This window comes from Orbicella franksi, chromosome 3 (genome assembly GCF_964199315.1).
Source record: "Orbicella franksi chromosome 3, jaOrbFran1.1, whole genome shotgun sequence".
Lineage (NCBI taxonomy): Eukaryota > Metazoa > Cnidaria > Anthozoa > Scleractinia > Merulinidae > Orbicella > Orbicella franksi.
Window position 1 is genome coordinate 30,031,696 of NC_138147.1, and position 27,411 is coordinate 30,059,106.

Genomic DNA, 27,411 nt, shown 5'->3' on the forward strand with positions numbered 1-27,411 from the left:
CTCCATCTGTTTGCTGGTTTTTTTTTCTTTAATAAATCTAGGATATACAAAAGACAACAAGTTCAAATGCTTATGACTGATACATCCTTAATATGTCCATCCGGTTAAAGCACAGTTCACATTTTTTTTTTGAATTACGCTTTCATTTGTCAGAAATCAATCCCATGACATTAATTGGCTCACTGTGACTTCCTTGGAAGAACGACATGGAGCGATAAATTAAAATATGACTTTTTTAAGTCTGCGATGGAACAAGCCACAAGAGACTTCACTACAAATGATTTGTAGTGAGGCTTATTGTGATACAAAACCACAGTCAAATAACTCAGTTTTTATACTGAAAGCTATTTTCCCAATCATCACCAATCACATGGTCACCTGTTCTAAAATGTCCCACCAATTCATCTTTAGAATCACCTCCTAACCTAGAGTACAAGCTTGTCAGGTCCAAGTTTTCCGCACTAACTAACAGTTGCATTGCGTGGTCAGTTGTAATGAAATTTCTGCATCAGTGATAAAGTACCATTTGTCGTGGTATAGATGTAAACAACCCTCTGGTTATTAGACCACAATCTGAACTGGATTGCTGAGAAGATGGCAATTGCGGACAAGAAGAATGCAAGTACTGCTTGCCACGGACGGGTCCCTGCACGCTGCTCTTGAAGGAACTGCATCAGTTTATCCCAGGATTTTTCTTGTTCTGAGAAGCGTTGACGACTGACTTGACGAACCAGTCGATTCCACAGATAATCCACATCAACGTTACCCAGGGAGACGATTGGCAGCAGTAAAAAGAAGAATAACAAGAACGAGTGCTCATACTGAAAAAACGCCAGTGGCGCAGTTTTGACAATCCACATGTGCAACTCAAGAAGAAGGCAAACTGTGCTTAAAATTAGGTTCAAGGCAATCCAGCCTGAGGCAAATTCTCGGAATATATGATAAGCATCAAATGCCTCTGCCAGGCGAGCTCTACACAAGTCAATGTCTCCAATGTTGTCACGCAGAAACTTTGTGATAAGTCGAATCTCTGACTCGTAGCTGCAACGCAAAAGGTACACTAAGTAACAGAATCCACCAAAATTGATGTAGCCCTCTATGACGACAAAAAAGTGAAGAGGAACAAGAGTAGTCAGTCCAGACAAAGAGGCATTAGCAGAGATGGGTGACACAAGCACTGGGTCAAAATAAGGTGCCACTATCTTGAGGCATTGTGTGCACATTATAACAAGGCTTCCCAGGAAGAGGGCATAACCAGCAAACTGCTTGTTCTTCATGTTGACAAATCGCATCCTGTGAACAAGAAATTCCACTGCCAAGGCATTTGACCAAGTTCCCATGAACACTGTCGGCCATGTGGTGTGGACAACAGAAATGAGGCACGTAAACGGGCCAATGTACAGCAAGAGTTTCATGCCAATCCAGGCAAGCACGTGGACTATGTCACAGTCTGCATCATGGTAGCGAGTTATTAACAGTATGATGTTTGCTAATGTGACACCACTGATGAGAAGAAGCCAAATCAGCGACAGAAAACCACTTCCACAATGATTGAAGAATGATGACCCGATGTCGCTATCAGTGAAGGCAGTCGGTACGCCCCTGTGATCCCATGTCAGGCTGTCGCACACTTTGCACTGATTTTCAGTGTAGTAAAATGCATGCTGTTTCTTTGATGAGCGGTCACATCTGCTGCACAGTTTGGGGCGAACGAGGAGACCTATACCAAAACAAGAAAAAATAAATAAATAGTATATTGATTACGAAAATGAAACCTATTTGACTGTGTGCCTGAAATAAAATGTGTAGTCTCCAGACATTTTAGGAAGTCCTTAATGATTCCTGATCTACGAGGATGGAATTACAATGGCATGTTACATTGGGTTATTACTGAAATATACGATGGTCACTTTAAAACGACAGTGTCTTTTTGGCTGATAATCAAATTTCCTTTTTCGTAAATTTCCATAATACAGTGTATTATCACTGATGCCACCAAGTAATACAAATAAATACTTCTACAGAAGAACAGAACATTTGCGGATTACAAGGATATAGTTCATCACTTTGATAAGACGTGAACAACTCTGAATGATGAAATTTTGAATCTTTATGTCAGACTTTCTTTTGTATTCTTTTTGGATGATATTTCTTTGCTTTCACCACTTTTGACAATTTTTTTTCTTTCTATTGCAAGATACAGTATTAAAGCAATTTCATATTACCATGCTGCTGGCCATTTATTCATAAATTAAAACACAATCAGGAGGATATTGTCCCTTAAATATAGTGTTAAGTCCTGAATTGAAGAATTCAAGGTCTATTGAGGCCTGATCAATATACCTCACTGTATAATTGTATTTTCTTGGGTTAAACACAGTTTACTTTGATTCACAGTGCTGATGAGTGGCAAATCCAAGTTATAGTCAGCATATTGTCAGTGCTATGAGAGCTGACCAGAGTTCAAGTGTCCAGGCATGCATAAATTATAAATATAAAAGGAGTATGCTATTGTCGTCATAATTACCAGAATGATAAAGTCCTAATGTCTTCAAGTAGAACCACAGTAGAACTGGCCATCTTTCTCCAAGTTCAGCCGCTTTCAAAATGGGAACCTTGACAGAGTCACTGCTTTCCTGAAGACTCAAGGAGAGTGTTCCAAAACGGCCCATCTAAATAATTAACAGAAAACATAAGTTAATAAAGATGGTGAATTTTAAGCTTGGTAATGAAATGTGAAGGTGAATTAATCAACATGACACGAGCATGGGACAAAGAAAAATTCTGAGTCAGAAAACATGTTATGCAAGAGTCAATTCCAGTAGTGCCCACCTCCAACTGGGCAAACCTAGCCCATTTTTAAAACAGTAGCAAATTCCCTGGGGTGGTAGCCCCTGAACACAGACAGAATGAAACAAAAGCAGAAAGTCTGTCTGTGTTTGCAGGCTACTGGGGTGGGGACAAATAAGTAGGTTAAATGCCCTGGGGTGAGTGCAAAAAAGAAGGCAAATGTCCCACCCCTGGCTCATCCAGAAACTGACAATGCTCAAAATTTAATAACTCACAATGAAAAAGTTTCATTCACTTTGTTGTTTTTGCTTACATCTCCATTTATCTCCTCACTGGTGACAACATAGAAGTTCAAATTGCCCCACCCTCCACAATTAAGACGTGATATTGCCCCTGCGGGGAGGGTGATAGGCACTGCTGGAAATTATTGACTGATGGCAAATACATTAAAAAATAATTTCACGTACACCTTAACCTAATCTTAAAATGCAAAATCTTCCTGAGGAAAGAGAGAGAGAGTGTAGGAATGCGGAGCGAATTTTCAGTGAAAGACTTCTTCCCTGTACTGTCGATATTTAATAATATATATTTTTCGTCTGAGTCAGTTGATATAAACTTTTAAGATGGGCTCAGTATGAGCTGATAGAAACAGCTCTTTACCCCTGTCCAGCTCAAGTCTCTTTATTCGGTGATATGAAAATACTCCGACATCGCTGTGATACGATTTCATTTCTGGAACTTGACAGCCTGAATTTGGGTCGAATTTTAACTGGCCGGCCGCTCATTAACTCCAACAACCAGACGAGGGCGGCTGAAAGTGTCGCGAGAAGTTCTCAAGCTGGTCATCGCGGACGCTCATGAGTCGTTAATTATTTTACGTGAAGTACAAATACCCATCACATTTGTACAGACTGAACACGAATCGATCGCAATCTTCTGCGAAGCAAGTTGTACAGTGGAACCCGCCTTTCGACCACCACGTTAATATTACGGCCACTTTGTTCTGGCCCGAACAAAAGCTCAGTCAGTCATTTTCTTATTTAAAGAACCCCTTTAAAACGGCCACCACATTTTTGTGGCCCGTTGGTGACCGGAATTGTACTAAGTTAATTAATTCCTCGTTCCGAGTAAGTTGTGTCGCAATACCTAAAGATTATTAACACTTGTAAACGCAACGCCATTTTGTTGTTGTTGCTGTTTTTTTCCTTTGGCTCACGGTATTGACTGAATGATAACCATCGACTTAAATCATATTTCACATTAAAATCACTTGGTAGAATTTAAATTTCCGCACGTAGGACTTCTGATATGAGTCAGGGGTAGTGGACAGTGAGCGACCTACCGGTTTGAATTTCCGAAGCCGATTTTTGGCAAATTTACTAGGAACTACAAGCTTTTAAATATAAGCCCTAACCTTTTCATCGGTGTTCAATTTGCCCGTCCATTCTGCTGAAGACGTTTGCAAGGAACTCGATTTGCTAACCATGGTGTGCAAGCAAATAAAAAGACAGACACAGTGTAGGTCGCTTGAATTTATACGACCTTGCTACATAACGAAAATTGACCAATCAAATCCAAGTTTTTATGTTATTGATACAGCCCGGTCATCGAGTGTGACTACGAAAAGGTCAACGAATTTCACAGAATCACGTATGTAGATAAGTACCTTTGGGAAACCTGCATGACCCAAACAGTCTAACTTTTTTAAAAACAGAGAAAAAGTGAAGTGAAAAAAACTGAACTCAGCGAAAAGTCGGAATGATAAGACGTTTTAGTTTGTCTGACGTTTGTCATTGCAGATGCTTTTTAATTTGACAAACTTCAAACCCATCCAACTGGTAGGGGGCCTAACACATCTCATTTTTAATCTTTTTACAATCGAAGGCAAATAACTTTTATAAAATTGAAATTAGAGTGTACTGTTTTGCACTCATAACTTACCAAAACTTTCTTCTTGTTTGAATGATTGAGGACACCTTTTTTTAGAACGCGATAGAACCTTCTAAACTATTCAAGCTCAATCTTGGTTCAACAAATGATGTCACCGTTATTTATCAGTGAAAAAAACACGTGAACCTCCCACGCAGAGGTTCTTTGATCTCGTCACGCAATCTTTGCTTCCACGTGACGAGTCCAAAGAAAGTCTAAATAAAGTGAAGGTGGCGTGGGAATTTAAATAACCTGTGAAATTGAAAACAAACCATAAAAGGGAAAGGAACATATGGCATAAAATAAGATAACGGGACCTTTTTAACATTGCTCCCTGACTCAGGGTTCCTGACAAACCGAGCGCCTTCCTAACCCACTTCCGCTGTCGAACAAAGGCTGTGCTCCCCTTCCCCAGCCCCACCCCATCCCGCCACCTTTGGAGCCCTCGAGAAACCCGTTAACCCGCGTGGGTACCCGCGTGTCGTCAGGCACTCATACCCATAAAACCTTGCGCGAGTTAGTTTACGGCGGCTTTCGAAAACCGACTTACCACTCACTGAACGGTGAAGTTGATATTATTCCATCCGTCTGTCTTCAAAAACTAAGGTGAAATCATGATCAAGGTTATCACAGCCATCGTCTGCTCTTTTGCAGCGATGGTGATGATCATTTTGAGCCTGGCCACGACGTACTGGCTTCAGTGGGTGATAATTTCTGGCAATCAAAACATCACACACTACAGAGGACTCTTCTATCACTGCTATGAAGCCAGGGACAACATCACTGACGAACTCATACAAGATGGTTGTGAAGGGGACTATCTAGACGTGAAGGCAGGCAAGTTATTTATGTTGTGACTTTTGGATGTGGTTATTCTTGTAAAATATAAGTTTATAGGCGTGATACAGCTTTGGCCTACCGCGGAGCTGTAAAGCGCTCTGTTGTTTAGAGCAGGCATAAGACTTACGTTCTCTGCATTTCAAAATAGAAAATCGATGTACACAGCGAACTTATCTCACGTTTTATTTCACTCGATTTCTCTTAGATAATTTGTAAAGGTTATGTAGTCACTGTAGTCAGTGAACCATCGTACCGCAAGTTCTAAAATCATACGTAAAATATTGTTACGGGTGAAGTGAAGCGAGCATAAATGGCAAGCATGCATTTCAATGAAGCCAGCAGCAAATTCCTCGCAAATTAATTGACACACCCAGCGACGCAGCAATATAGCGAAACTTTGAGAGTACGAAAGCCGCTAGAAAACAATGATCAAGGTGATAACAAGTTTTGTAAGCTGTTTAGCAGCAATTCTACTGGGAATTTTGGCACTCGCCACGGACTTTTGGCGAGTATGGTGGAAGGAAGATAAAGAAATTGAAGGAGTTCAATATCATCATGAAGGCTTGTTTCAAACTTGTTCTGAAACTACAATCAATGGCACTGTTCTGGCAGTTGACAGATGCACCGACTTGCACGAGTTAGGAAGACCAGGTACATTTTTGAAAATCAAGTACATGAAAGTACTTAAGCTTAGATCTAATTTGGCAGAATTATCTGGCAGATGACTGATTTCAGACTTAGCAATGGGGCAAAGTTTGTTTATAAACTCTTGAATGTGTAAATAATGTATCAAGTTAAATAAACTTCATCAAACAACTTTTTTCCTAACTTTTACATTCTGATATCTATCGTCAAAAGTGATTGATGATTCCTAAAAGCCTGATACAAAATTAAATTGAGGTGTATGTATGTTCTCGTACACCATTATTAATTTATCATTAATAAGAACTCTAATAGTTTGAAACATTTCTGATCCATGATATTTTATAGTTGTCCTTTACCAATGTGTAAGCTTCTAGTATTACATAAATGATCTACATCATCAAACTAGAGTTTTTTGTGTAAAACATCAGATTTAATTATTGCAGACACCTTTTGTTATATTGCTTCACACCTGGAGTATGAGTTATACATTCTAGAATGCTCCATGTACTAAATTCCAATGATTAGTTTCTTAACAATAAACTAATGTGCCATGGATTTTATCCCATTGTAATTTGAAAGTTTTGACGACCTTTGAAAACTGAAGAATAGTTGAATAGTTGTATCCAAAAGTTTTACAGTACCAAACTATTTTTTCATTTAAACCTTGAATGACAAATAGCATGCTGTAATGTGTTTTGCACAAGGCCCCCTGGTTCAACTTTGAGGTATCTAAAAGAATAATAAATTCCCGTAACTGCCACATTAGGTATATATTTGTTTTTATGCTTGTTTGTTAGTAGTCAATGTAAAAGCCTGGTATTATTAAATATTTGTTTGAGTGTGTGAATCCTCAAGCTACACATACATATAAAAGGTAGTCTTTGCTGTCACATTTAATCATAAGCTAGTATAAAATTCACCGAAAAGTTTGCTCATTTTTGTATGAGAAGTAAGCTCTCTTAAGGAAAAATTGCAGTTGTTCTATTTTTGGAAACGTTTGTATCTGTTCAACATTGTAATTCAAACAATGCACAGATGCTTAGAGACATAAGTTTGACAGTCAAAACAAAACAATAATTGCCATCAATCAGGAACATTTACATGCATAAATTGTGTCAATTGTGTTAACTTGTCAGGGAATTTTCCTGGTGTGATTTGTTCCCTTTCCTTCAACTAGTTTTTTTCAAGATAGCAAAAAATTATCAAGATGCATGCTTAATTAATAGCAAGATTTTTGTCTCCAGTTACGTTCTTAGTTCATTGACTAGATTGCTCTGTCAGTAAGGGAGCACCATCCTTTATGGAAAGACTTAGAGAAACTTTTTACTTGATAAATTAAAGGGGACTAGTTACTTGTATGGTTGTGAAAAATCTGAAGAAATTCCTAGAAGCATCCATCCAGATTTTTTTAATGTAAAAATTTTCTTTGTACTTTTTTGTAATGTACTGATCAATCTTTACTAGTTTCCAAGGAAATGTTTTCAAGAATGTGCCAATATTGTTGGCAACTTCTTCTGATTCCTGGCAAATATTTGTTCCTCTCTGAAGAGTCTCAACCACATTCTGTTAAATTTTGTTAACAATCTTTGAGACTGGCTTATGCTAGATTATTACTATCAAAGACTGGCTTATGCTAGATTATTACTATCCAAAGTTCTGTTATGGGTACCTCTCTGGTGCTGAATAAGTTTTATTTATAACACCAGCATAAGTACTTGTAACGATGTTGATTATTTTCAGATTGGAATGCAGCAACGATTGCCCTCATGATCATTGGCCTGATTTGCCATTTATTTGCTTTTGTCTCTACCATTGTGACTACTGCATGTCGAAAAGGACATCCATTCCCCTCATTTTCTATTGGAGGACTTTTTGTTGCTGCAGGTACTAAAGGTTTTATTTGTCAGACTCAATTTAGTATTCTACTCTTCAAGTAGATGGTTTGTTAGCCTGTGAACACAGACAGATTTGCAGCTTTTGTTTCACATCACCTAAAAAGTTTTCTACGACGTGTCAAAACAAAGGCCAGCAATCTGTCTGTGTTGGCAGGCTAATGGTTTGCATGTCCAATGTAAAATGCATTAGCTCAGAGATCATAGCAGCTACAGTATAGAGCTGCTTTTTCAGTACAGTAGTTAAAATCGTCAATGAAATGAGAAGAACACATCATAACTCAATGATACATGCTAAAGCATGGATTAGGTGGTAAACTGTAGTTGTAAGTTGTACTTTGACATACAATCAAGGTGAAAGAGCCAATTCTGCTTTGCATTGACCCTTTTGTCTTTTTGGATCCCCTTTTTAGGGAAAAGAATATTTGACGTTAGTTTGAACTGCAATAACTTGAGACCAACTAACTAAGACCAATCTTAAGAATGGTATTAATAAAAGGCAATTATTATAGTTACAACTGAGCTTTATTTTGCTTGTTTTGTTCTTGCTTTCAGCAATTGCGGTGATTATTGCCTTGCTGGTCTATACATTCCATAACTGGCAATCTGATGTGTTCTTCAGCTGGTCATACGGCGGGGGATGGTCTACAGTAGCGTTATCCATTATAGCATTTGTGCTAATAATGGCGGATCGCTGAGGATGTTGAGAGCCCACCTGACACACAGCAAAGGTCTCACCTGAAATGACTGCACTGGCTGGAAATAATTTATGTTAACATCACAAAGTTTTAGTCATAATTTACTTTGCAAATTTGTCAGTGGGCTCGATGATTGCAAACCATTAAGCCAAAACTAGTACAGATAGTTGTCCGAATTCTTCCAAATAACACTACAAGAAATGTAGAGTCTAGTAAGGAGAATTTGTATGTAGACATAAGGGCTTAGCAGGCCAAGACATCGCAGTTTCTATTGTTAATTGAGCTTTTTTTGTTGAGAGGTCTGCGTGACTTTTATCAGCGCTCAAAATATAGCATTTTAATGGAATGTTATCATTGTAGCTGAGTTAAGTTGACAAGTTAGTTGTAATGCTTTTAAACATTCAAGTTTTGGTTTCTTTACAAGTGGTTTATATTTGTCCTTGGTTTAAGTTTTTTTAAATCAGTTTGGCTTTTAGTGACCATTGTCTTGTATTAATTTAACCATGATGTGATACAAGGAAGAATAAAAATCAAACTGGTTTATAATTTCACACTAAAAGAAATCGCATGTTGACAACACAGGAAAATCTGAATATTGACTGTAGGAAGTTTTTTTTTGTTTGTTTTTTACCAGAACATTGTATTTCTTTTATTTGTTTCCCAGTGTACACAGGTATTTAAGTTAACACCCATATTTTCTCAAGTCTGTAAATTTTTCTAGGGTTTACCTTTTGTTGTTATCAGAGGAAGTAACTGTTATTTACTACTTGAGCGTCACTGTAAAACAATTTTCTTGCTATTTGAAGGATTTTAAAAGACAGAAACAGTTCATGTTTCTATTAGAGTAGAATTTGTGAACATAAGAAACCTGTACTTGTAAGTATTTCACAAGTATTTATTTTATAGATAGAACTTGCCTTGTTGTTCCACAGAGTTTTGAAAATTGAACTTGTATGACGCACTTCAGGATATTCAATGTAATATGCGCATGTAGTGAATTTTGTGACTGTAATTAATTTTCATTAGTAAAGCTGCATTATAATGTAGCTACTTTGCAATAAAATGTTCAATGCAGTTCTTTGTCAGTGTACAGAATTACAGAGATTTTTCAATTTCACTTCTCAAACTCCTGACTGTGATGTATAATCTTGTATGCATAGTTTTACAAATTTTATTTCTCTGTTTTGTCAATAGTAAATGTTTGAATGGAGAAGATACCACAGACATGAAAGATAGTGTTTCACCATATTTTCAAACACTACAAAGTTCATCCAAAAAATGTAAATGTAGTCAAACATGGTCTTTTGTGTTTGAAATATACAGTAGAACCCTGCCTTACAGTCACCTTGTTAATACAGTTACCTCATTATTACGGCCATTTTTTTCTTTTGCCAGCAAAACACCCATACATTTTCTTGTAAGAAAACCCTGTTAATGTGATCACCTCGTTAATACAGCCAACAACCACATTCTGAAATCCCAACCTGTATATTCCTTTAGAATTTTACCCCGTTCATACGGCTACTCAAACAAACATGTTTATCAATCTATTGTTAATATTGTATATACTAATTGAAGTTTCAATATTTTTACAAATTATATCTGCATTCTGGATGCATATTAAAGAACAGTTGTTTACAAGTGCAATAGTGATATATCTGTGAATATGTCACTCAGTTTAGGCCAGTCATGAAACTTGACCCTACCCTGTTAATATGGTCAAATTTTCAACCCCTGTTGGTGACCATATAAATGGGTTTTCAATGTATTTACATCAAAGAGAGGCATTATGGCATACTCACTGTCAATGCAGATCAAGCATTCTAGTGGAAATTTGAGCACCAGTAATAATTTGCACAGCCCAGGTAATAACCAAATTTTACAAGCTTTTAAAAAATTATTACTTTAATCTTCAAAGTTACATACATGAAGCCTGTGTATTATTCAAACACATGGTAGTAATGAAGCAGGTTTTAGTACAAACTGCAAACAAACAATGCATCCTCCAATTAGCTGACTAAATAATGTAAATGACACTAAGTTGCATTTTACAGATTCTTATTTACACAACCTGTTTCAAGTGAGTTTAGTTTTGGCCAGCTCTTGCCCACAAGGGGAGCTGCAAAAGTCAAGTTCAGAGCAAGAAAATATCTGAGACACTCAAACCTGCATGCTTGAAGGACTGAGAAAGTTTATACACAGCATTGTGTAAACCAATGCATGCCTGCTAAATTTTGAGTTTTCCCAAACACATTCTTGTGTATGCATGATTGTCTTCTGTCTCTTTTTTTAGTTACCTGTATACCTGAAAGTTAATTACAAATATTCTTTCCTCCTTTATTTAAAAAAAATATCACAAAACATTATGAAAATAACAATAGAACATAGACTAATTTGTGATGTGGTTAGTCTTGAAAGGGTTACTACGTTCTCCCCTGCAAATCACAACCTTTATGGATAAGAATGGATATCATAATTTTACACCTATTACCATGATTCCTATAACATAATAGTAAGAAATTCCACTGATATCTTAACTTGATATAAACAGTACTTAACTAAGTACCTATAATAATCTGACGTACAAATAAACAACCTCTCTTTGGCAGCCAAATATGTATGGCTATTTAACCACTGAAACATGGAATGTACAAATGTGAAACAAAAACATGAAAACTAGGGGACAAATCACTTGGAAATAATTAGCAAATAGGCCATTTCCAAGTGGCCTTTTGCCTCTGTTTCAAAATAAGTCCTCATGCTTAACTTTTCTTGTGAAAATGAGTTTGACTGACAAGAAAACAAACTTACAGATGAAACCATTTTCATAAAAATGATTTCGCATGAAGACTCGTTTTGAGACAGAGGCAATGGGCAACTCTGTAGTGGCTAGGCTATTGTATTGTATGTTGTGTTTAGAGCAACTGCATATCACAAAAAATATTGGATGGATTGTGAAATACATGTACCACATCGTTCATAAAACCTAGTACCCATTTACAATAATATTGACAGGTAGGTTAAAAAGTACCACACTACCAACTGAACTGTTATTTGCAAACTGACATATCTTTTTTTTTTTTTTTCAATTTTCTTAATTTTTCAGAAAAACTCTTTTTAATTATTAATATTACATTTTAGTAGGAAAATCAAATCTTTATGTTTTTTAAAATTTTCTTCTGATCTCTAAATACAAAACAAAATAATATATCCTTGTGATAATATACCTGGTTTTTTTTGTTTGTAACTTGGCACTGTTTGGAAAATCTTTTTAATTATGGAATAAAGCAAGTTTCATGTAGCCTGTGAATTAAGGACAATCTTTAATTGCATTGCTATACCCTGGGCATGTCACCTCTTTGTGATCCCAAAAGATATGCTATTTGGGGCCTGAGCCCCTGGTAGTTTCAACCATGCCTGATTGGTTTATGGAAGAGTCATGGAAGAAATAGCCCCTGCCCCCCTGCCACGCCCTCCCAATTCAGGGGTAGGGCTTGCATGAGGCAAATCATTCCACCTACAAAAACCAAATGAATACAGAAATCCCTAAGTGCCTGATGAGCCACATGGTGTAATTTGAGGCCTGAGCATGACATTCATTGATCTTGTCATAAGCACACATTGTTGATAGTTGATGCACATTATGGTTTGGACATATGTTTGCAAAGTAAACCAAAAATAATGAAAAATTGAATAACGAAACTTGGGCAATGACATCATCATTTCTCTTTGTGATCACAACCATGCCTTAGTATTTTAAAATTTCTAATGAATGTTGCATCACCTTTACATGGAAATCTCTTCCACCTCCCAGGTTGCAACTCAACCAACTACAAAATACCTGTTCTTCTTAATGTACATACACTCACTCTTGCACCCTTTAATACATGACCATGATTCAATCTAGCTGTAGAACAGCTAGAAGTAAATACACTTCTAAATAAAATTAATATGTATTTTTCACACATGCTCTCTCTCCACCAAAAGAGTGGAAACCCCAGTAATTGATTTGTACAAAATTCTTATATGTATGAAATTCTGTAAACTAAATCTTTGTTTCATAAGCCTTGTATACTTTTACTGTAGTACATAAGGACTCTGCCTACGGGTTCAAACCAAACAAACACCACTTCATGGCCAGCTGTCTTTGTTCCATTAAGTCGGCAATTTACAGTGCGGGATCTGAATCTTCACTAGTGGGACTTGTGGCACGCGCCTCAGAGTATGGCCTCAACATAACATCTTGAACCTGTGCCGATGTAAAACTGCCTCTATGGTCCCCTTCCACCGCATCTACATGGGAAGCATCTAGAAATCGCTCACCCTCAATTGCCTGTCGAACCTATGGTTAAAATAAATGCAAGCATTAACATCAACCAAGGCAGCTCATGAATCACATGTGAAACCCATATTCAAATGAAAGCTTTTGAACAGAACATGATCATGTGACACTCTACTTTGCTGTACAAGGTGGTTCTAACTTTTAACTCTGTGGATGAAACCTTTAAGCAGAGAGTTCACGACCATTGAAATGAAAGCTACCAAGCAGCACTTCCATGTGGCACTGTTTATCAATATGCTGTAAAGGTGTTCTAATTTACAAACTATTACTAATGCTTACCTCTTTAAGTGCAACCACGCCCACCAGTCGCCCTAGAGTGGTCACATAGGCATGTGACAGATTAAGAAGTGCAAATAACTTGTGAACCTGCAAGAAATTATTTATTTTGATCACCTGTGTAATTGAATTTGAGTGTTAAATAAAAAATAAATAAATAAAATTCATTAACTTATAAAAACAAAAAGTATTATTATTATTTATTCACTTCACTTCACTTATTATTTATTATTTATTAACACAAAATTTTGTTCACATTAAATTTAAGACAATTATTTCGTGTTAACTTAAACAGAAGAATAATGAAGCACCAGATCAACATATTTTCTTTCATCAGGGTAATAACATGATTTATTATATGGCTAGCTCCGCGAGTGGGCAAGATGAAGCAAATCCTGCACTGTGATTGGCTACCCGAGCGGGCAAGATGGAGCTATCTTGCCCACTCGGGACTACCCGCCGTGTCCCGCAAGAAAAATTTCCCCGAAAGCCATATAATAAATCCTTTATTGACCAAGCTTGTTCAGTCAAGATGGCTGGATATTGGCCTCGTTCTTTTTTGGCAAGTTTATGGACCTCGACTCCGTCTCGGTCCATAAACTCGCAAAAAAAGAACTTGGCCAATATCCAGCCATCTTGACCTCACACTTCGTCAATAACCCATATACCTAGAAATTTTAGACAATTTAAATTAATCATGGTGATCCAAGTTTCAAAGTGTCAAAATACTACTGACATCATTTAGTATTTTATTAAGTCTAAGATTATTAGTATTTTTGCTAGACTCACTTTCAAAATGAGCTCACCATATAGACCTTATTTTGAGCGAAATGACAAAGAACTTTTTTCCCCTCATGATTTTACAGTTTCTGCATTGCTCAACAATTACCTTCAACAGAGATGTTCTTTCTACCAGCTGGAATGGTGCCGGATCAATCTGGCAGCTACTATAGTCGACAGGTCTCTGTAACAGTTCCTTCTCCCACTGAAGTTGCTGTAGAAACAATCAAATAAAAAGAGAGTTCTAACAACACAATCATCAATGTTTGAATCATGAACTGTTCACCAGGAAAAATCACAAAACTAATAACTTTGTCACTGTCAACTGTTTTAGGATTTAGCTTAACTTAGTCTGGGGAAAAAATCTTATGCATCAAGGAAACCGTATTTAAGACAATTTCAGATCATCAAAACTCTGACCAGAATCTTTTAGGTTGGGATATTTAGGAGTAACAATTTATAACTCCATGCTTAAAATTAACCTAATTTTAACTTGCCATCAACAGGTGCCTAGCAGATCTTACATGTTGCTCTGTGTTAGAATTTTGACTATGGCCAGTAATATTTCATGCATACACTGAGAAAGAGGTATTTACATGTAGACTTGGTGAAGTATGATTACGGCAGTGAAATATTCCACACCAACTTAGAGAGGTTGTGTCTGAACATACTGGATTTAAGACATGGAGTCTTGTTGATAACATTACTACAGCTAAGCTAGTATGACTAATTCAGACAGACATGTTGATGGCAATTAACTTTTTGGAAATTGTGGACTTTCATGGGCAGAAAACATAGTTACCTCAGTCTTAGGGTTAAGTTAATTACAGAGAGCTTCGTATCAAGAGGTCCACATTCAAGAATGATGAGATCGGTGCTGCATGGATTTAGCAAGATACTCCCTTCTCAGTGCCTATACATGTACATACCCTGTTGCTGGTGTATGACATTTGCAGACTGCAGACTGTGGACATTTTAGGTAGTATCATACACCCAATTCTTCTACTGAGAGCTAACCTTAACCAGGCTAACCTGAGCACTATTTAGGCTAACCTGAGTGATATTCAGGCTAACCCGAGCACTACATGCATTTACATGTAGGTGTAAAATGTAGTCTGTAGTCTGTAGTCTGCAGTGTGCAAATGTCATATACTGCCCTGTTACTACCCCTTCCTTACAGGAACTAATCGATTTATTTTTTGACCTGCAACTCACCTGTTCTGCAGTTGGACTGTCTTTGTCAGATGCTTCAGAAATTTTCTATAAAATTAATTTTAAAAAAAACACATCAATGTGGTGTAATAGTAATTAACGTGCAAACAAAAACATTGAAATCCTGCACAGACAGTCAAACAGGAGTTAACAACAGCCCTTGACAGGATTGTCAGAATCTTGACTTCAACAAAAAAAATTCTCATCCAGGTTGCAAAACTGATTGGTGAACTTCAGCTAAGACTTCTGACAAGATCACTGAGAAAGGGGAACAGCACAAAAATCACATTTATAACTGGTTGCTTTTGCTACCAACCTCAGCATCATCCAGAAGTGATGCACTACCAAACAGTCTATGAAGTCTTGCAGGAACTAAGAGAGAAAATAAGAAACAATCATGTTATTATTTTGATATGATTCAATCCTGGACCATTAAATATAGGTCAAACAGATGAAAAACACTATGTTTAGCTTATATAAACCCTGCTATCTGGAGCTAAGAAAGTGAAAAGTAGTATGCTTATATGTTATGTAAAATTAAGTTACCTGATGTCAAAAGCTTAAAACATACTGCAAACTACATGAAATGGCAAGGAAGCATTGTTACAGATAGGTCAACTGCTGTAGAATGATGTTACCTGGAATTTTCTCTAACAAAGACTTTCCTGTTGAAGATCTTTGACTTGCTCCCTGAGGTTGGCTATCTTTTCTCTGACACAAGAGAATAGAACAAAAAAAAATTGAAAAAAATTTCTTGAAAAGCAGCTTTTTTATTATTAATTATAATAATATTTATTATTCTCTCTGATAGTGTACCTATCTTGAAAATAGTTGCAGTGGAAGGTCAGTCAGCATAATTACAAGCAGAGGGCTGGTTATTCATGTTTTCTAATATAAGATAAGCAGTAACATTTCAAAGAAATTATTCACAGATAAAAATCCAACCTCATAGAAGGCCCACCTATTGGCTGTTTACATGGCAAGACAAAGGAATTTAGCTGGGAACTATATGTACCAAGGACAAGTCAAGGTAGCACCAGGAAAATGCTCACAACAACAAAATTTCACCATTTTGGAAGTTAGGGTACTAAATTTTTCAGTCAAAAATAACACACACAAAGTAACTACAAGTCAGAGTACAAGATGTCATACCTTTATGGATACATCAGCTGACACTTCAAGTTTAGCTGAAGGAGGGCCCTGATCATCACTGCTCTCTTTGCTGAAAAAATTATTATCAGTGACAACAGTTAATAAGTAAGTGTTATGTGCCGTCTTTAGGGTGTGGCTTCAAACTACACCCACCGGCAAGACTTGAACAGACGCAGTATTCCACAATAATATTCTATAGTCAGATGGACCACAGCCAGGAAATAGCATAATTTCTATTAATATCAAAAAGGCCAGATAATCTATTATTTTTTTGCTTTGAAAACAAAATTATTAGGTTTTATAAGTTCACATACAGTAAATAGCAGATTGCAGTTTACAAGCCTGGGAAAAAACATGTTTTTTTATAAAAGCATATACAACAGATCTATTGCAACAAATTATGATGCTGAAGAGACGGCAATATGAAAATGTATTTAATTAATGATCAAGTTGTTTGAAGGCGTAAAATCAGAGAAATATTTAGGAAAAAAGTGCCTTAGTTTTCTAGTCAAAAATAAATGGTACTGAACAACTTCATATCCAATTAAGTTATTTGCTCAGTAATCTGTCCTTGCATCTCTATGGTTCTTATAACTTCTTTCAATGTTCCACCAATACTTACTCAGACTGTAACTGCAACGAGTCTGGTGTCTCAGGTCTCACACATAACGCATCTTCACTCTCTGCGTTACTGCTGGTATGGATGAGTTTTTGCATGTGTTGATTTAAAAGAGACTGGAGCTGAGGCCGCTGAATGGAGCCAAGGAGGATCATAGAATCTTAAAGTTAAGTAAAGATTTGTAATAAATAAATGTCACAGTCAATGGAACAATTCAAGGCTTAAAGAAGTAGCATGATCAAGCCTCCTGATTTCTCTCATTGATCTAAACCTTGGATGATGCTAAACAGAAGAAAAGGGCAGATGCCCTTAGATGAAACTGTATCTAAGAATGATAGCTGCAGTACCTTCAGAATCCACTAGTGGATATGACCTGTGATTTGACTTCTCCAGTAGATCCTTGAGGTCGGCATATTTAGTGTGATATGAGATGTAAAAAAGTTTGGTCTTCATAATATCAGCAACAAGCAAGTTGTAAACCCTGAAAGATAAAAGAACAATCAGAAAAAAAAATTAATTGGCCTTATAGAGAGCTGTTCATTTTTGGGGACATGAAGATCTGAACACTCCTGATCCTGAAAGAAAGCAAATAACCATAAGACAAAAGGGGAAATAAGTAACATTTATACCGTGCCATCGAAAATACAGGCAATCAGAATATAGGAAAGCCATTGTACATTTGATGGTATTACATCCAACTTTCCCATCATGCACAACACACATGTCACATTGGTGTGTTGGGCACTGTATTTTCTATGGCATGGTGTAAAATAGTTAAGCAATGCTCTCTTGTGATATACCATGATGGAATATCCCACTTATCACTTGTATTTTCTTGGCATACACACTTCTCCAAAGGCTCATGCATATACCAAGAAAAGACAAGTAACTTGTGGGATATTCCACAGTATACCACTTGAAAGCGTTGCATAATATGCAACACTTTCAAGTGGTATACTGTGATATACCGTAGTTATATTACCACTAGATGTATTTCTAAAAGATTGGGCAACAGAAACTTTTAATATGATCTCAAAATCTTGGAAGCCTTTGTTTGTGATGAGAGATAAATTCTCATTTTTGTGTGGTTCATTCGGAAGTCTTTAGTTTAAAACTTGTCCAGAAGTTTGTGACACAGGAGCTGAGGCATCCATAAAATGACTCATACCAAAATTAGAATCCCCGCCTACAGGTACATGAAGCAGCGTGTCAATTTCTGCAGAACTTTGATTTTAAATTTGTGATCAAGCTAATCATTATGCATACTTACTGAGTTTTTGTTAAGTCGGGAAGGTAAGGTAGCCTCTTGATTTGAATGATGCTGTCGTAAAATGATGGCTGCAACCACTGTGCGATAGCATTAGCTATCAACACAGCAATCTGTAGAGAAAATGGCAACAGTCAGAAACCTACAATTTCTGATATTTCTGAGTCAAAAATCAGGTAGGCTAAGAGAAATTTTTGCTTTTTAGGCCAACTGTGTGAGTCCAATCATGTGCTACCAGCAAATGGATAGCAATAATAGTTCTAACCAATAAAATGGATTCTCAGGTTTTCTAACAGGACACACTCGAGTGTCTAGCTACTAATAAAGTGCTTTGGCAGACAGTTGATGGCACAATAAACATACCATAACAGGGAGAATGTGAGTGATTTGTCCTGTGAGCTCAAACACAATCACAGATGTCGATATAGTGTGTGTCACAGCTGCTGACATGGCTGCTGCTCCTGTACCACAAACAAAACAACAATCAGTATGAGTATTAAACTGATTAACTTAATATCCTCTTATCTCAGCTCCACAATTAAGGAAAGACCATCACAATGTTTAGTCTCTAGGCTCACACAATTTCGTAAGGTGAGTCAGATAGGTTTAAAACAGCTTTAAAGAAGTTCAGCATGGACTGATCCAGAATTAGCTGATAAGAAAGAAAGCTAGGTAAATTTCACATTTTGAAGGAAGAGGAAGAAGAAGAGGAAGACCTTCAGTCACCTGGCAGAGAACTGCTGAGGCAGCTGAAGACCCTTAACCACAACTGGAGTACCATTCGGAAGCTAGCCCAGAACAGACAGGAGTGGAGAAATTTTGTTGCTACCCCACACGCTACCCCACATAGGTATAAGGGCAGTAAGTAAGTAAGTTACATTTTGAAACTATCAAGAGGATTTTTTCATCTTACATAGTTTTTGGACATTAATATACATGAACTTTCTTTCCACCCACTTACCGACAACAGCATACCCCCCTGGGACAATGGGTGTTACAGCATCTCCAGAGTTCACACCGTCAGGAAACCATGTTGCCATGGCTTCACCTACAAGCCGACCAAATGCTGCTCCTGAAGATGAAAAAAAAAGATGCAGATGTGTGAGAGGGCCATTCCACATGAGCAAGGATTTCATTAAGGGCCAGGTACCGGGCAAATTGACCAGCTATGAGGATGATTTTGTCCACTTGGTTTGCTCATCCACAGGAAATTTTCCTATAACAAAGTTCAGTTCAAAACATTTTGCATGCCTATGAAAACCAGTTGTACTCCTGCTGAAAAAGTTAATGAAACCCCCGCATGAGACATTGAAAAAGCAAAAATTTCCATATTGAAACTTATACTAGCAGAAACAACTAACTTTTTGAGCATCTTGACCATGCCCAATCGTTGGGAGACCATGGAATTAATATAACGCAGTTATTACGATCCATTATTTAGTTATTTCTTGAATGAAACTTTAAGAAAAAATTGCAGAAACACCAAAGCTACACTATCGACTCAAAACAAATAGCTAGTTAACAAAATTATTAAGTTAACAAAAAATATACAAAGTGTAACTATACAATTCAGCCCACCCCTCCCGAAAGAGGAAGACAAAAATTATTAAGTAAACATCAATAAATAATTTTTAATTAGTTATTTAATAACTTGGGTTTCTCCTACCTATTAAAAATACTGGGAAGAAGACACCAGCAGGAATTGGCAAAGCTACTGACACAGCTGTCATGATAAACTGTCAAAAAAAAAGTTCATAACCCCTAAATTACAAACTACCGGAAATTGTTGCCGCAATCATTTGAAAATAGGGTTAAACAACATATTGATAGAGCTGCTTTATTAACAGTCTAAATGTTTAAAAATAAAAAATAAATAAATAATATATTAAAAAACACATTGAAAAAATGTAAATGTTGTCTTCTATGAACATGAACTGTAGACTCAGCACACCTAATAAAAACAAATATCCAGAGTCACCTAGCCAATCACAGCTGATGATTAAGTGACAACATACCTTGAGAACAATGAATATGACCAAGGTGACATAGATGTTAGTATTAGCCCCATCCCAGTGCTTTAGAACGTTCAAGCTGGCTTGATCCTCAGACTCTCTTGCTTCAGACCATGTGATGTTCATAAACAGCTCATCTATTGCTTGCTTTGACGTCAACTAACAACAACAACAACAAATACCTTGGAAGGTTATTATATCCTTAAAGGTTTAGAATGTACATTGTTTGTTCAACTCAGAACCTAAAGTGTGTTAAATTTACTTTTTTAGCTCCAAATATTTCCCTTGTTCATTAAGGATCAAGTTTCCATTTCATTATATATGTACATGTATGCCAAAAGTCAATTCTGAAAACGGAGGCTTAGATTTTGGAGGGGATCTTAGTTAGATCTTTGTTTTTGAGATTTAGAGGGGGTCTTAGGTCTAAGTTTTTGAGATTCAGAGCAGGTCTTAGGTCTTAGTTTTTGAGATTCTGAGAGGGTCTTAGGTCTTAGTTTTTGAGATTCAGAGGGTGTCTTAGGTCTAAGTTTTTGAGATTCACGGGGTGTCTTAGGTCTAAGTTTTTGAGATTCTGAGAGGGTCTTAGGTCTTAGTTTTTGAGATTCAGAGAGGGTCTTAGGTCTTAGTTTTTGAGATTCAGAGGGTGTCTTAGGTCTAAGTTTTTGAGATTCAGAGAGGGTCTTAGGTCTTAGTTGCTGAGATTCTGAGGGTGTCTTAGGTCTTAGTTTTTGAGATTCAGAGGGTGTCTTAGGTCTAAGTTTTTGGGATTCGGAGGGTGTCTTAGGTCTCAGTTTTTGAGATTCGGAGGGTGTCTTAGGCCTTAGTTTTTGGGATTCAGAGGGTGTCTTAGGTCTTAGTTTTTGAGATTCAGAGGGGGTCTTAGGTCTTAGTTTTTGAGATTTGGAGGGAGTCTTAGGTCTAAGTTTTTGAGATTCAGAGAGGGTCTTAGGTCTTAGTTGCTGAGATTCTGAGGGTGTCTTGGGTCTAAGTTTTTGAGATTCAGAGAATGTCTTAGGTCTCAGTGTTTGAGATTCGGAGGGTGTCTTAGGTCTCAGTTTTTGAGATTTGGAGGGTGTCTTAGGCCTTAGTTTTTGGGATTCAGAGGGAGTCTTAGGTCTTAGTTTTTGAGATTCGGAGGGTGTCTTAGGTCTTAGGTCTTAGTTTTTGAGACACCCCTGAAAGTAGTGCAATGTAACTGTTATGAACTGAAGCTGACCCTCACCTCTCCTGCCATGAACTGTCCAAATCCTTTAGGAAACGTTATTGTAGCAATGATGAAGATGACAACAGCTGGATACATGAAATGGCTGTGGAAAGAAATGACTAAAGGTAAGTCTTTGAGCTTAAAAATTAACTACAATTGCTAATAATTCTCACTCGATGGGTAGTACAAATGGTGTAACTGATATCGTGATGTTCTCTGGTTTCTAAAACATGAGGCAGCTATGACCCAACAGTTATTATAAACACAGTTATCCAAATCTTACTTCTTTGACAGAAACTTTGCCACCTTGGTGTGTTTGTGAGTTCTTTGAACATCAACAAGCTTTCTATGAGTAAATACAAACAGGGCTCCTCCAAAACCGCAAAACAACCTGCAAAAGAAGATTTCATCACAATTCAGTTTCATGAATCAGTCAAAGCTAGTGAATAGCAGATCGATAAACAGGCAAATTCTAGTTTTTACCCTATTGATGCAAAAGCAATGAACTCTTCTACATCAAATGGAAAGTCCAGGCGAAAATTTGTCTTGAACAGAGCAGTTACAGTTTCTGCAAACAAACAAAATTACAAAGCTGTAAAAGCTGCAAGTTCTTAGTAAGTAATAACACAGTACCGCTCACAAGTAACGTAACAGGGAACGCCTTTTGCCAAGTGTTAGGTTACTTCTGAGCAATACTGTATTTATAATGAATGATGAAACCATACTGGAAGAATCATGTAACTTAACGCTGATGAATGTTTTTAATCCACAACACTAATAAATTGTAATTTCTTTAGAGGGGGAAAGTCAAATGATTAACATTTGGGGATACTGTCTAGATGAACTTGCAAATTGTCAGAACTAAAATGACTGAATGGAAGATTTGATGTTTGATGTTCAAGCACTGAAAAGGTACCAATAATAATTATACAATACATGTAAATATTTTAAGGAAAACGACCAATTTTTTAAGTTTGCAAGACATGTTTCGACAGAGCTTCTGTCATCTTCAGTTGAATGAATGATTACAAAGCAAGTTGAATAATAAGTAGGCAAAAATGCTAATTAAGACAAATAGTAACAACAAGAACGTGAAAAGGTGTAAGTTAAAAGGATAATTTTAGATTTACATCTTCAAACATCTTCAGAATTCTGAACGTTGTCGCTCATTGTGTTCAATAGACTGCTTTCATATTTTAGATCACGCCACTACCAGCTTTCAACTCAAGATAAAGGAGGCTATTCATATTCAAAAAGAACTACCTTCCCTCAATCAGCAATTACACCATGTAAATCTAAAATTATCCTTTTAACTTACACCTTTTCACGTTCTTGTTGTTACTATTTGTCTTAATTAGCATTTTTGCCTACTTATTATTCAACTTGCTTTGTAATCATTCATTCAACTGAAGATGACAGAAGCTCTGTCGAAACATGTCTTGCAAACTTAAAAAATTGGTCGTTTTCCTTAAAATATTTACATGTCTGCTGCTATCTAGACCTTTTGGAAACAATACATGTACTGATATGTAATAGATATTAGATAATGGCACAAAGATATGAATTCCATTTTTAATAATTACACAATATATGTACTGATATAATAGATATTAGATAACAGCACAAAGATATGAATTATATTTTTGAGTGATAAAAACAATATAATTTTTCAAGAACAAGCACTACAAGAGAGTAAAATATTGTTTTTACGTATTAAAAAAAATTCATATCTTCAAACCACCATGTAATTTTCTTTTTAATGTACAATGTATGCTAGACAAATTAACTGTTTGCACAAACAACCTTGAAAAAGCGAGAATTGACATCATCAATAACCTTATTAGTGAGGATATAGAACATAAGCCACTCAGGTCCCAGATGTAGTTTTGTATGAATTTTATGAATGGCGCCTACATAACACTGTCCAGTAATCTCTTATTAGCATCACAGCAAAATCCCAGATTATGAACACTGACCTTCTTCCTTATCAAACACAGCTAGAAGACGAAACATCAGTGCTCCACACACAGCAGCAAAGAATCCACGCCAATAATTTCGCACAGCAAAATAAGTGGCTGTTACTTCAATACTGAATAGAACCCCTGTTAAAACAATGAACAAATTCAAATAAAATTGTGTACAATGAAACTAAGAAACAAGACTTTCAGTAACACTGACCGTGATGTACAGTTCACATTCAAGCAGAAAACAATTAACATGCAGTACTTATTAGTAGGCTTTTAGCCAGACTGGCATTCAGGCATCCTTTGGATGGCCACTTTTTAAAGAAAATTGTTTTATTAATTTTTCATATGTTGCCTTATAAATTGTTGATTTGAGCACATTTTGACACCCACTTTTCAAATCCTGGCTAAAAGCCTGGTTATTGGCAAGTGTGATTACATTTGTATTCAACAGGAGTCAAACCAATCTTAAAAAATACAATGTCAGTTAATATGCATTACTAAGATGTTGACTAATTATAACTTGCACAATATATTGCAACTATGGCTACTTACCATGTACAGACTTAAAACTAGGTTTCTTATAAATAGTGGTGGTTCCAAGAGCAGAAAATTCAACCAAACCCTGCGCAAGCTGTTATGTTCTCTGTACATAAATACCCAAATAGGAACTTGGCTGATATGCAGCCATCATGGACACACGCTTGGTCAAAAAATGCATACATACACACCTCCAATAGGAGACCCGAAACAGCTTGATACACCAACAGCACATGCTGCTGCTAACATCTCTGTATTTCTGGACTCATTCTACAAGGAAACAACAATCATTCATGAGAAGTAAAAAATGTGATTAAATTTTCTTGATCCAGAAAACTATTAAAATGTAGAAATAGCATCAACTTAATGGAAAAAATCCAAGTTACTGATGGGATTTGAGCCCTCGATACTCCATGACCTAACCAAAAAAATATTCCTCAAACCTGCTAATTTAATTAGTCAAGAGCACAAATTAAAGAAAAAACATTTACCGTATATATGCCTTTAAATGATGCCACAAACTTCCCCATGGATCGAGCAACCATGCTTGCAATATGCACAAAAGGGCCCTGTAAACATCAAGGAGAAGAACAAAAATGAGGGGAACAATAAGGTTTTAAATTCATCCAATGGAAAAGTCATTTCAAGGTAAAGGTAAAGTATGTATACAAGCCCAGTGGCCCCTCTGGTTGGTGCTTATCTCTGGTTTCTGTAACATGAAGTGAATGCGAGTACTTCTACCTTCCAGGACTGGATAAGATGCATGCTAGTCCATCGTGGACATCCATTGCAGGGTAACTTCCCAGCATTAGAATAATTGCCAGTACTTATTTATACACCTGAGTGGTGAGAGGCACTGTGAAAGTAAAGTGTCTTGTCCAAGAACACAAAACAATGTTCCCAGCCAGGGCTCAAACCCGGACTCCTCCATCCAGAGGCAAGTGCACTAAAGATGAGGCCACCACACCTCCTCAAAAACAAAGTCATTACAAGATTTTCCGTAACTGACTCTCTCCCTAACCCTCCTTGAATTATGTATGTATCACCCCATAAATCATAACTCACCTCTTTTCCTATAGGAATACTGCTTCCCAGAGCTGTAAGAAGGCCAAACTACAAACCAACAAAAAAATAGTGCAAAACCAAATTAAAATAATTTGGTGATTAACAAGAAATAATTTACTTATGGCCAATCTTGGTTTTTCTTCTTCATGCTTAAAAATGATTTGAAATGTATGCAATCAATTAACTGAAGAAGCTAGTCATAAAAGGGGATAAGTGACGATTTTGGTTGCTTTTCTTTTTTCTTGCTCCAAATTAGCTGAAGTTTTGCATGTGGTCTTCAATGTAATAGAAAAATGTGGTTCTGTATTTTTGTCGCTGGTTTTTGCTTTGTTTTCGAGTTAAAACGTAGGCAAAAAACTTGGCTTTTCCTAGCCATGTCTTTAGGAGTTTATTTGTTGAACAGCAAACAGGCAGACTGTTTATAGTGTATGAAGTCAAAACCAAATCCCACAGCATATAGAGCGGAAATCTGGGAACGGATTGTTTACACCGGTTATTGTGACGTGAACACAACACGTGAATCGATCGAGCGTCAAACGAAATGCCATCAAACAAAAAAGAGATGTGCCGCATTAGAGCTCTGTCAACTAATATCTTAAGCATTGTTTTAAAGTACCTTGTGTGCCTACCTGGTGGTTGAGAGGCATCATAAAGCCTCGATAAACCCGTAAGTCATCAGCACGTTTTAAAGAATCAAAATGTGTTCTGAAACTTCGAAGGCAGCTGATATTCCGTAATCGTGTTATCGGCATTCGAAGTCAGATCGAGCCAGGTAGCAAAGTCCAAGAGCAGTTCTTGCCCAAGAAAAATACCCTCTGGTGAGTTGTGGCCCATTTGCCAAGCGTTGCTAGCGTCAAAGTTTGGAAAGCGAGAACTGGTTTTAGACTTATAAAATTTGTCTTGTATCGACCGCCATGTCTTCCCGCGCACGAGGTGTAAAGACCCTTCCCGGCATGCATTGCAATTACGTTCTGCGGACGTTTCTCGAACTGGTAACTAGATTTAAACATAATAATGGCCAGCAAGTGGCGATCGATTGTAACAGATCTGTGATCCAGTTTGCGTTGATTTTATTTCAAATCGGCATGATTTGTAGTGTTTTGAGCTTCTGGGATCAGGGGACATGCAGATGTATGGAGACCCGTACGTTGTGCAGAAGGGTTAATCTGTTAATCTGTCAGCCCTATTTATAGAGCGTTTTCACGTGGAGTCATCAAATTCTTAAATCCAAAACTAAACAGCCGCCAAAGTTGTTGTCCTCATCAGGCATAAGAGGTACCAGCGCATTTTGAACTTGGAAGTTATGGCGGTGCGTGACATAAAGCTACGATCGCGTTTGTCGAAAACTATGTTTTATCTCGTGATTTTTTAGCCATTGAAGACGTTGCCGTATTTGAAAAAGTGTTTATTAAAATGTTTATTTGTTTCATTTTATTTTTATTTACACCTTTTTTTGACCTGAAATCAGCATTTTTGAGCTTATACGTTGCATGAAATTACCATTTTCAGGAGCCCATCATGGGCTCCTACCATTTTGCTGTTTTCTAAGTGAAACCAACATCCTTGCCGTCACGCGTTAACGCGAAATCAACATTTTAACCTATTTAGACCTGAAATCAACATCATTGAGCTTATGCGCTGCGTGAAATTGACATTTTGCTGGTCTCTAAGTGAAACCAACATCCTTGCCGTCACGCGTTAACGTGAAATCAACATTTTAACCTATTTAGACCTGAAATCAACATCATTGAGCTTATGCGCTGCGTGAAATTGACATTTTGCTGGTTTCTAAGTGAAACCAACATCCTTGCCGTCACGCGTTAACGTGAAATCAACATTTTAACCTATTTAGACCTGAAATCAACATCATTGAGCTTATGCGCTGCGTGAAATTGACATTTTGCTGGTTTCTAAGTGAAACCAACATCCTTGCCGTCACGCGTTAACGTGAAATCAACATTTCAACCTTTTTTGACCTGAAATCAACATTTTTGAGCTTGTACGTTGCGTGGAATTGACATTTTGCTGGTTTCTAAGAGAAATCAACCTCCTTGCCGTCACGCGTTAACGTGAAATCAACATTTCAACCTTTTTTGACCTGAAATCAACATTTTTGAGCTTATACGTTGCGTGGAATTGACATTTTGCTGGTTTCTAAGAGAAATCAACCTCCTTGCCGTCACG

The 27,411-nt window shown here is 37.0% G+C and overlaps 3 protein-coding genes across 4 annotated transcripts in view; 1 reads left to right on the forward strand and 2 right to left on the reverse strand.

Annotated features, from left to right (window-relative positions):
* Nucleotides 1-5: 5 nt before the first annotated feature.
* Nucleotides 6-4,372, reverse strand: LOC145481855 (uncharacterized). The gene is made up of 3 exons (XM_081460412.1): nt 4,205-4,372; nt 2,528-2,672; nt 6-1,720 (listed from the first exon to the last, which is right to left on the reverse strand). The coding sequence occupies exons 1-3, from the start codon at nt 4,274-4,276 to the stop codon at nt 486-488; spliced, it is 1,452 nt and encodes a 483-aa protein (XP_081316538.1). The 5' UTR covers nt 4,277-4,372; the 3' UTR covers nt 6-485.
* A 541-nt stretch (nt 4,373-4,913) lies between these two features.
* Nucleotides 4,914-9,865, forward strand: LOC145481902 (claudin domain-containing protein 2-like). 2 transcript variants are annotated; one of them, XM_081460465.1, is made up of 3 exons: nt 4,914-5,556; nt 7,945-8,088; nt 8,652-9,865. In XM_081460465.1, the coding sequence occupies exons 1-3, from the start codon at nt 5,334-5,336 to the stop codon at nt 8,792-8,794; spliced, it is 510 nt and encodes a 169-aa protein (XP_081316591.1). In that variant the 5' UTR covers nt 4,914-5,333; the 3' UTR covers nt 8,795-9,865. The 2 variants fall into 2 exon arrangements, with proteins under 2 accessions (XP_081316591.1, XP_081316590.1); XM_081460464.1 differs by lacking the exon at nt 4,914-5,556 and adding an exon at nt 5,578-6,210.
* Nucleotides 9,866-9,900: 35 nt separating this feature from the next.
* Nucleotides 9,901-27,411, reverse strand: part of LOC145481838 (chloride channel protein 2-like) — a 31,900-nt gene continuing 14,389 nt past the window's right edge. The window contains exons 6-26 of the mRNA XM_081460387.1: nt 25,228-25,275; nt 24,654-24,731; nt 24,354-24,432; nt 23,635-23,760; nt 22,142-22,226; nt 21,942-22,049; nt 21,677-21,761; nt 20,458-20,613; nt 20,109-20,178; nt 19,404-19,514; nt 18,806-18,903; nt 18,446-18,555; nt 17,523-17,656; nt 17,179-17,335; nt 16,557-16,626; nt 16,043-16,115; nt 15,721-15,776; nt 15,408-15,452; nt 14,302-14,406; nt 13,416-13,502; nt 9,901-13,136 (exon numbers count right to left, since the gene is read on the reverse strand). Of these exons, the coding sequence (XP_081316513.1) occupies nt 12,963-13,136; nt 13,416-13,502; nt 14,302-14,406; nt 15,408-15,452; nt 15,721-15,776; nt 16,043-16,115; nt 16,557-16,626; nt 17,179-17,335; nt 17,523-17,656; nt 18,446-18,555; nt 18,806-18,903; nt 19,404-19,514; nt 20,109-20,178; nt 20,458-20,613; nt 21,677-21,761; nt 21,942-22,049; nt 22,142-22,226; nt 23,635-23,760; nt 24,354-24,432; nt 24,654-24,731; nt 25,228-25,275 (2,055 nt within the window). The 3' untranslated portion in view covers nt 9,901-12,962. The remainder of the gene's footprint in view (nt 13,137-13,415; nt 13,503-14,301; nt 14,407-15,407; nt 15,453-15,720; nt 15,777-16,042; nt 16,116-16,556; nt 16,627-17,178; nt 17,336-17,522; nt 17,657-18,445; nt 18,556-18,805; nt 18,904-19,403; nt 19,515-20,108; nt 20,179-20,457; nt 20,614-21,676; nt 21,762-21,941; nt 22,050-22,141; nt 22,227-23,634; nt 23,761-24,353; nt 24,433-24,653; nt 24,732-25,227; nt 25,276-27,411) is intronic.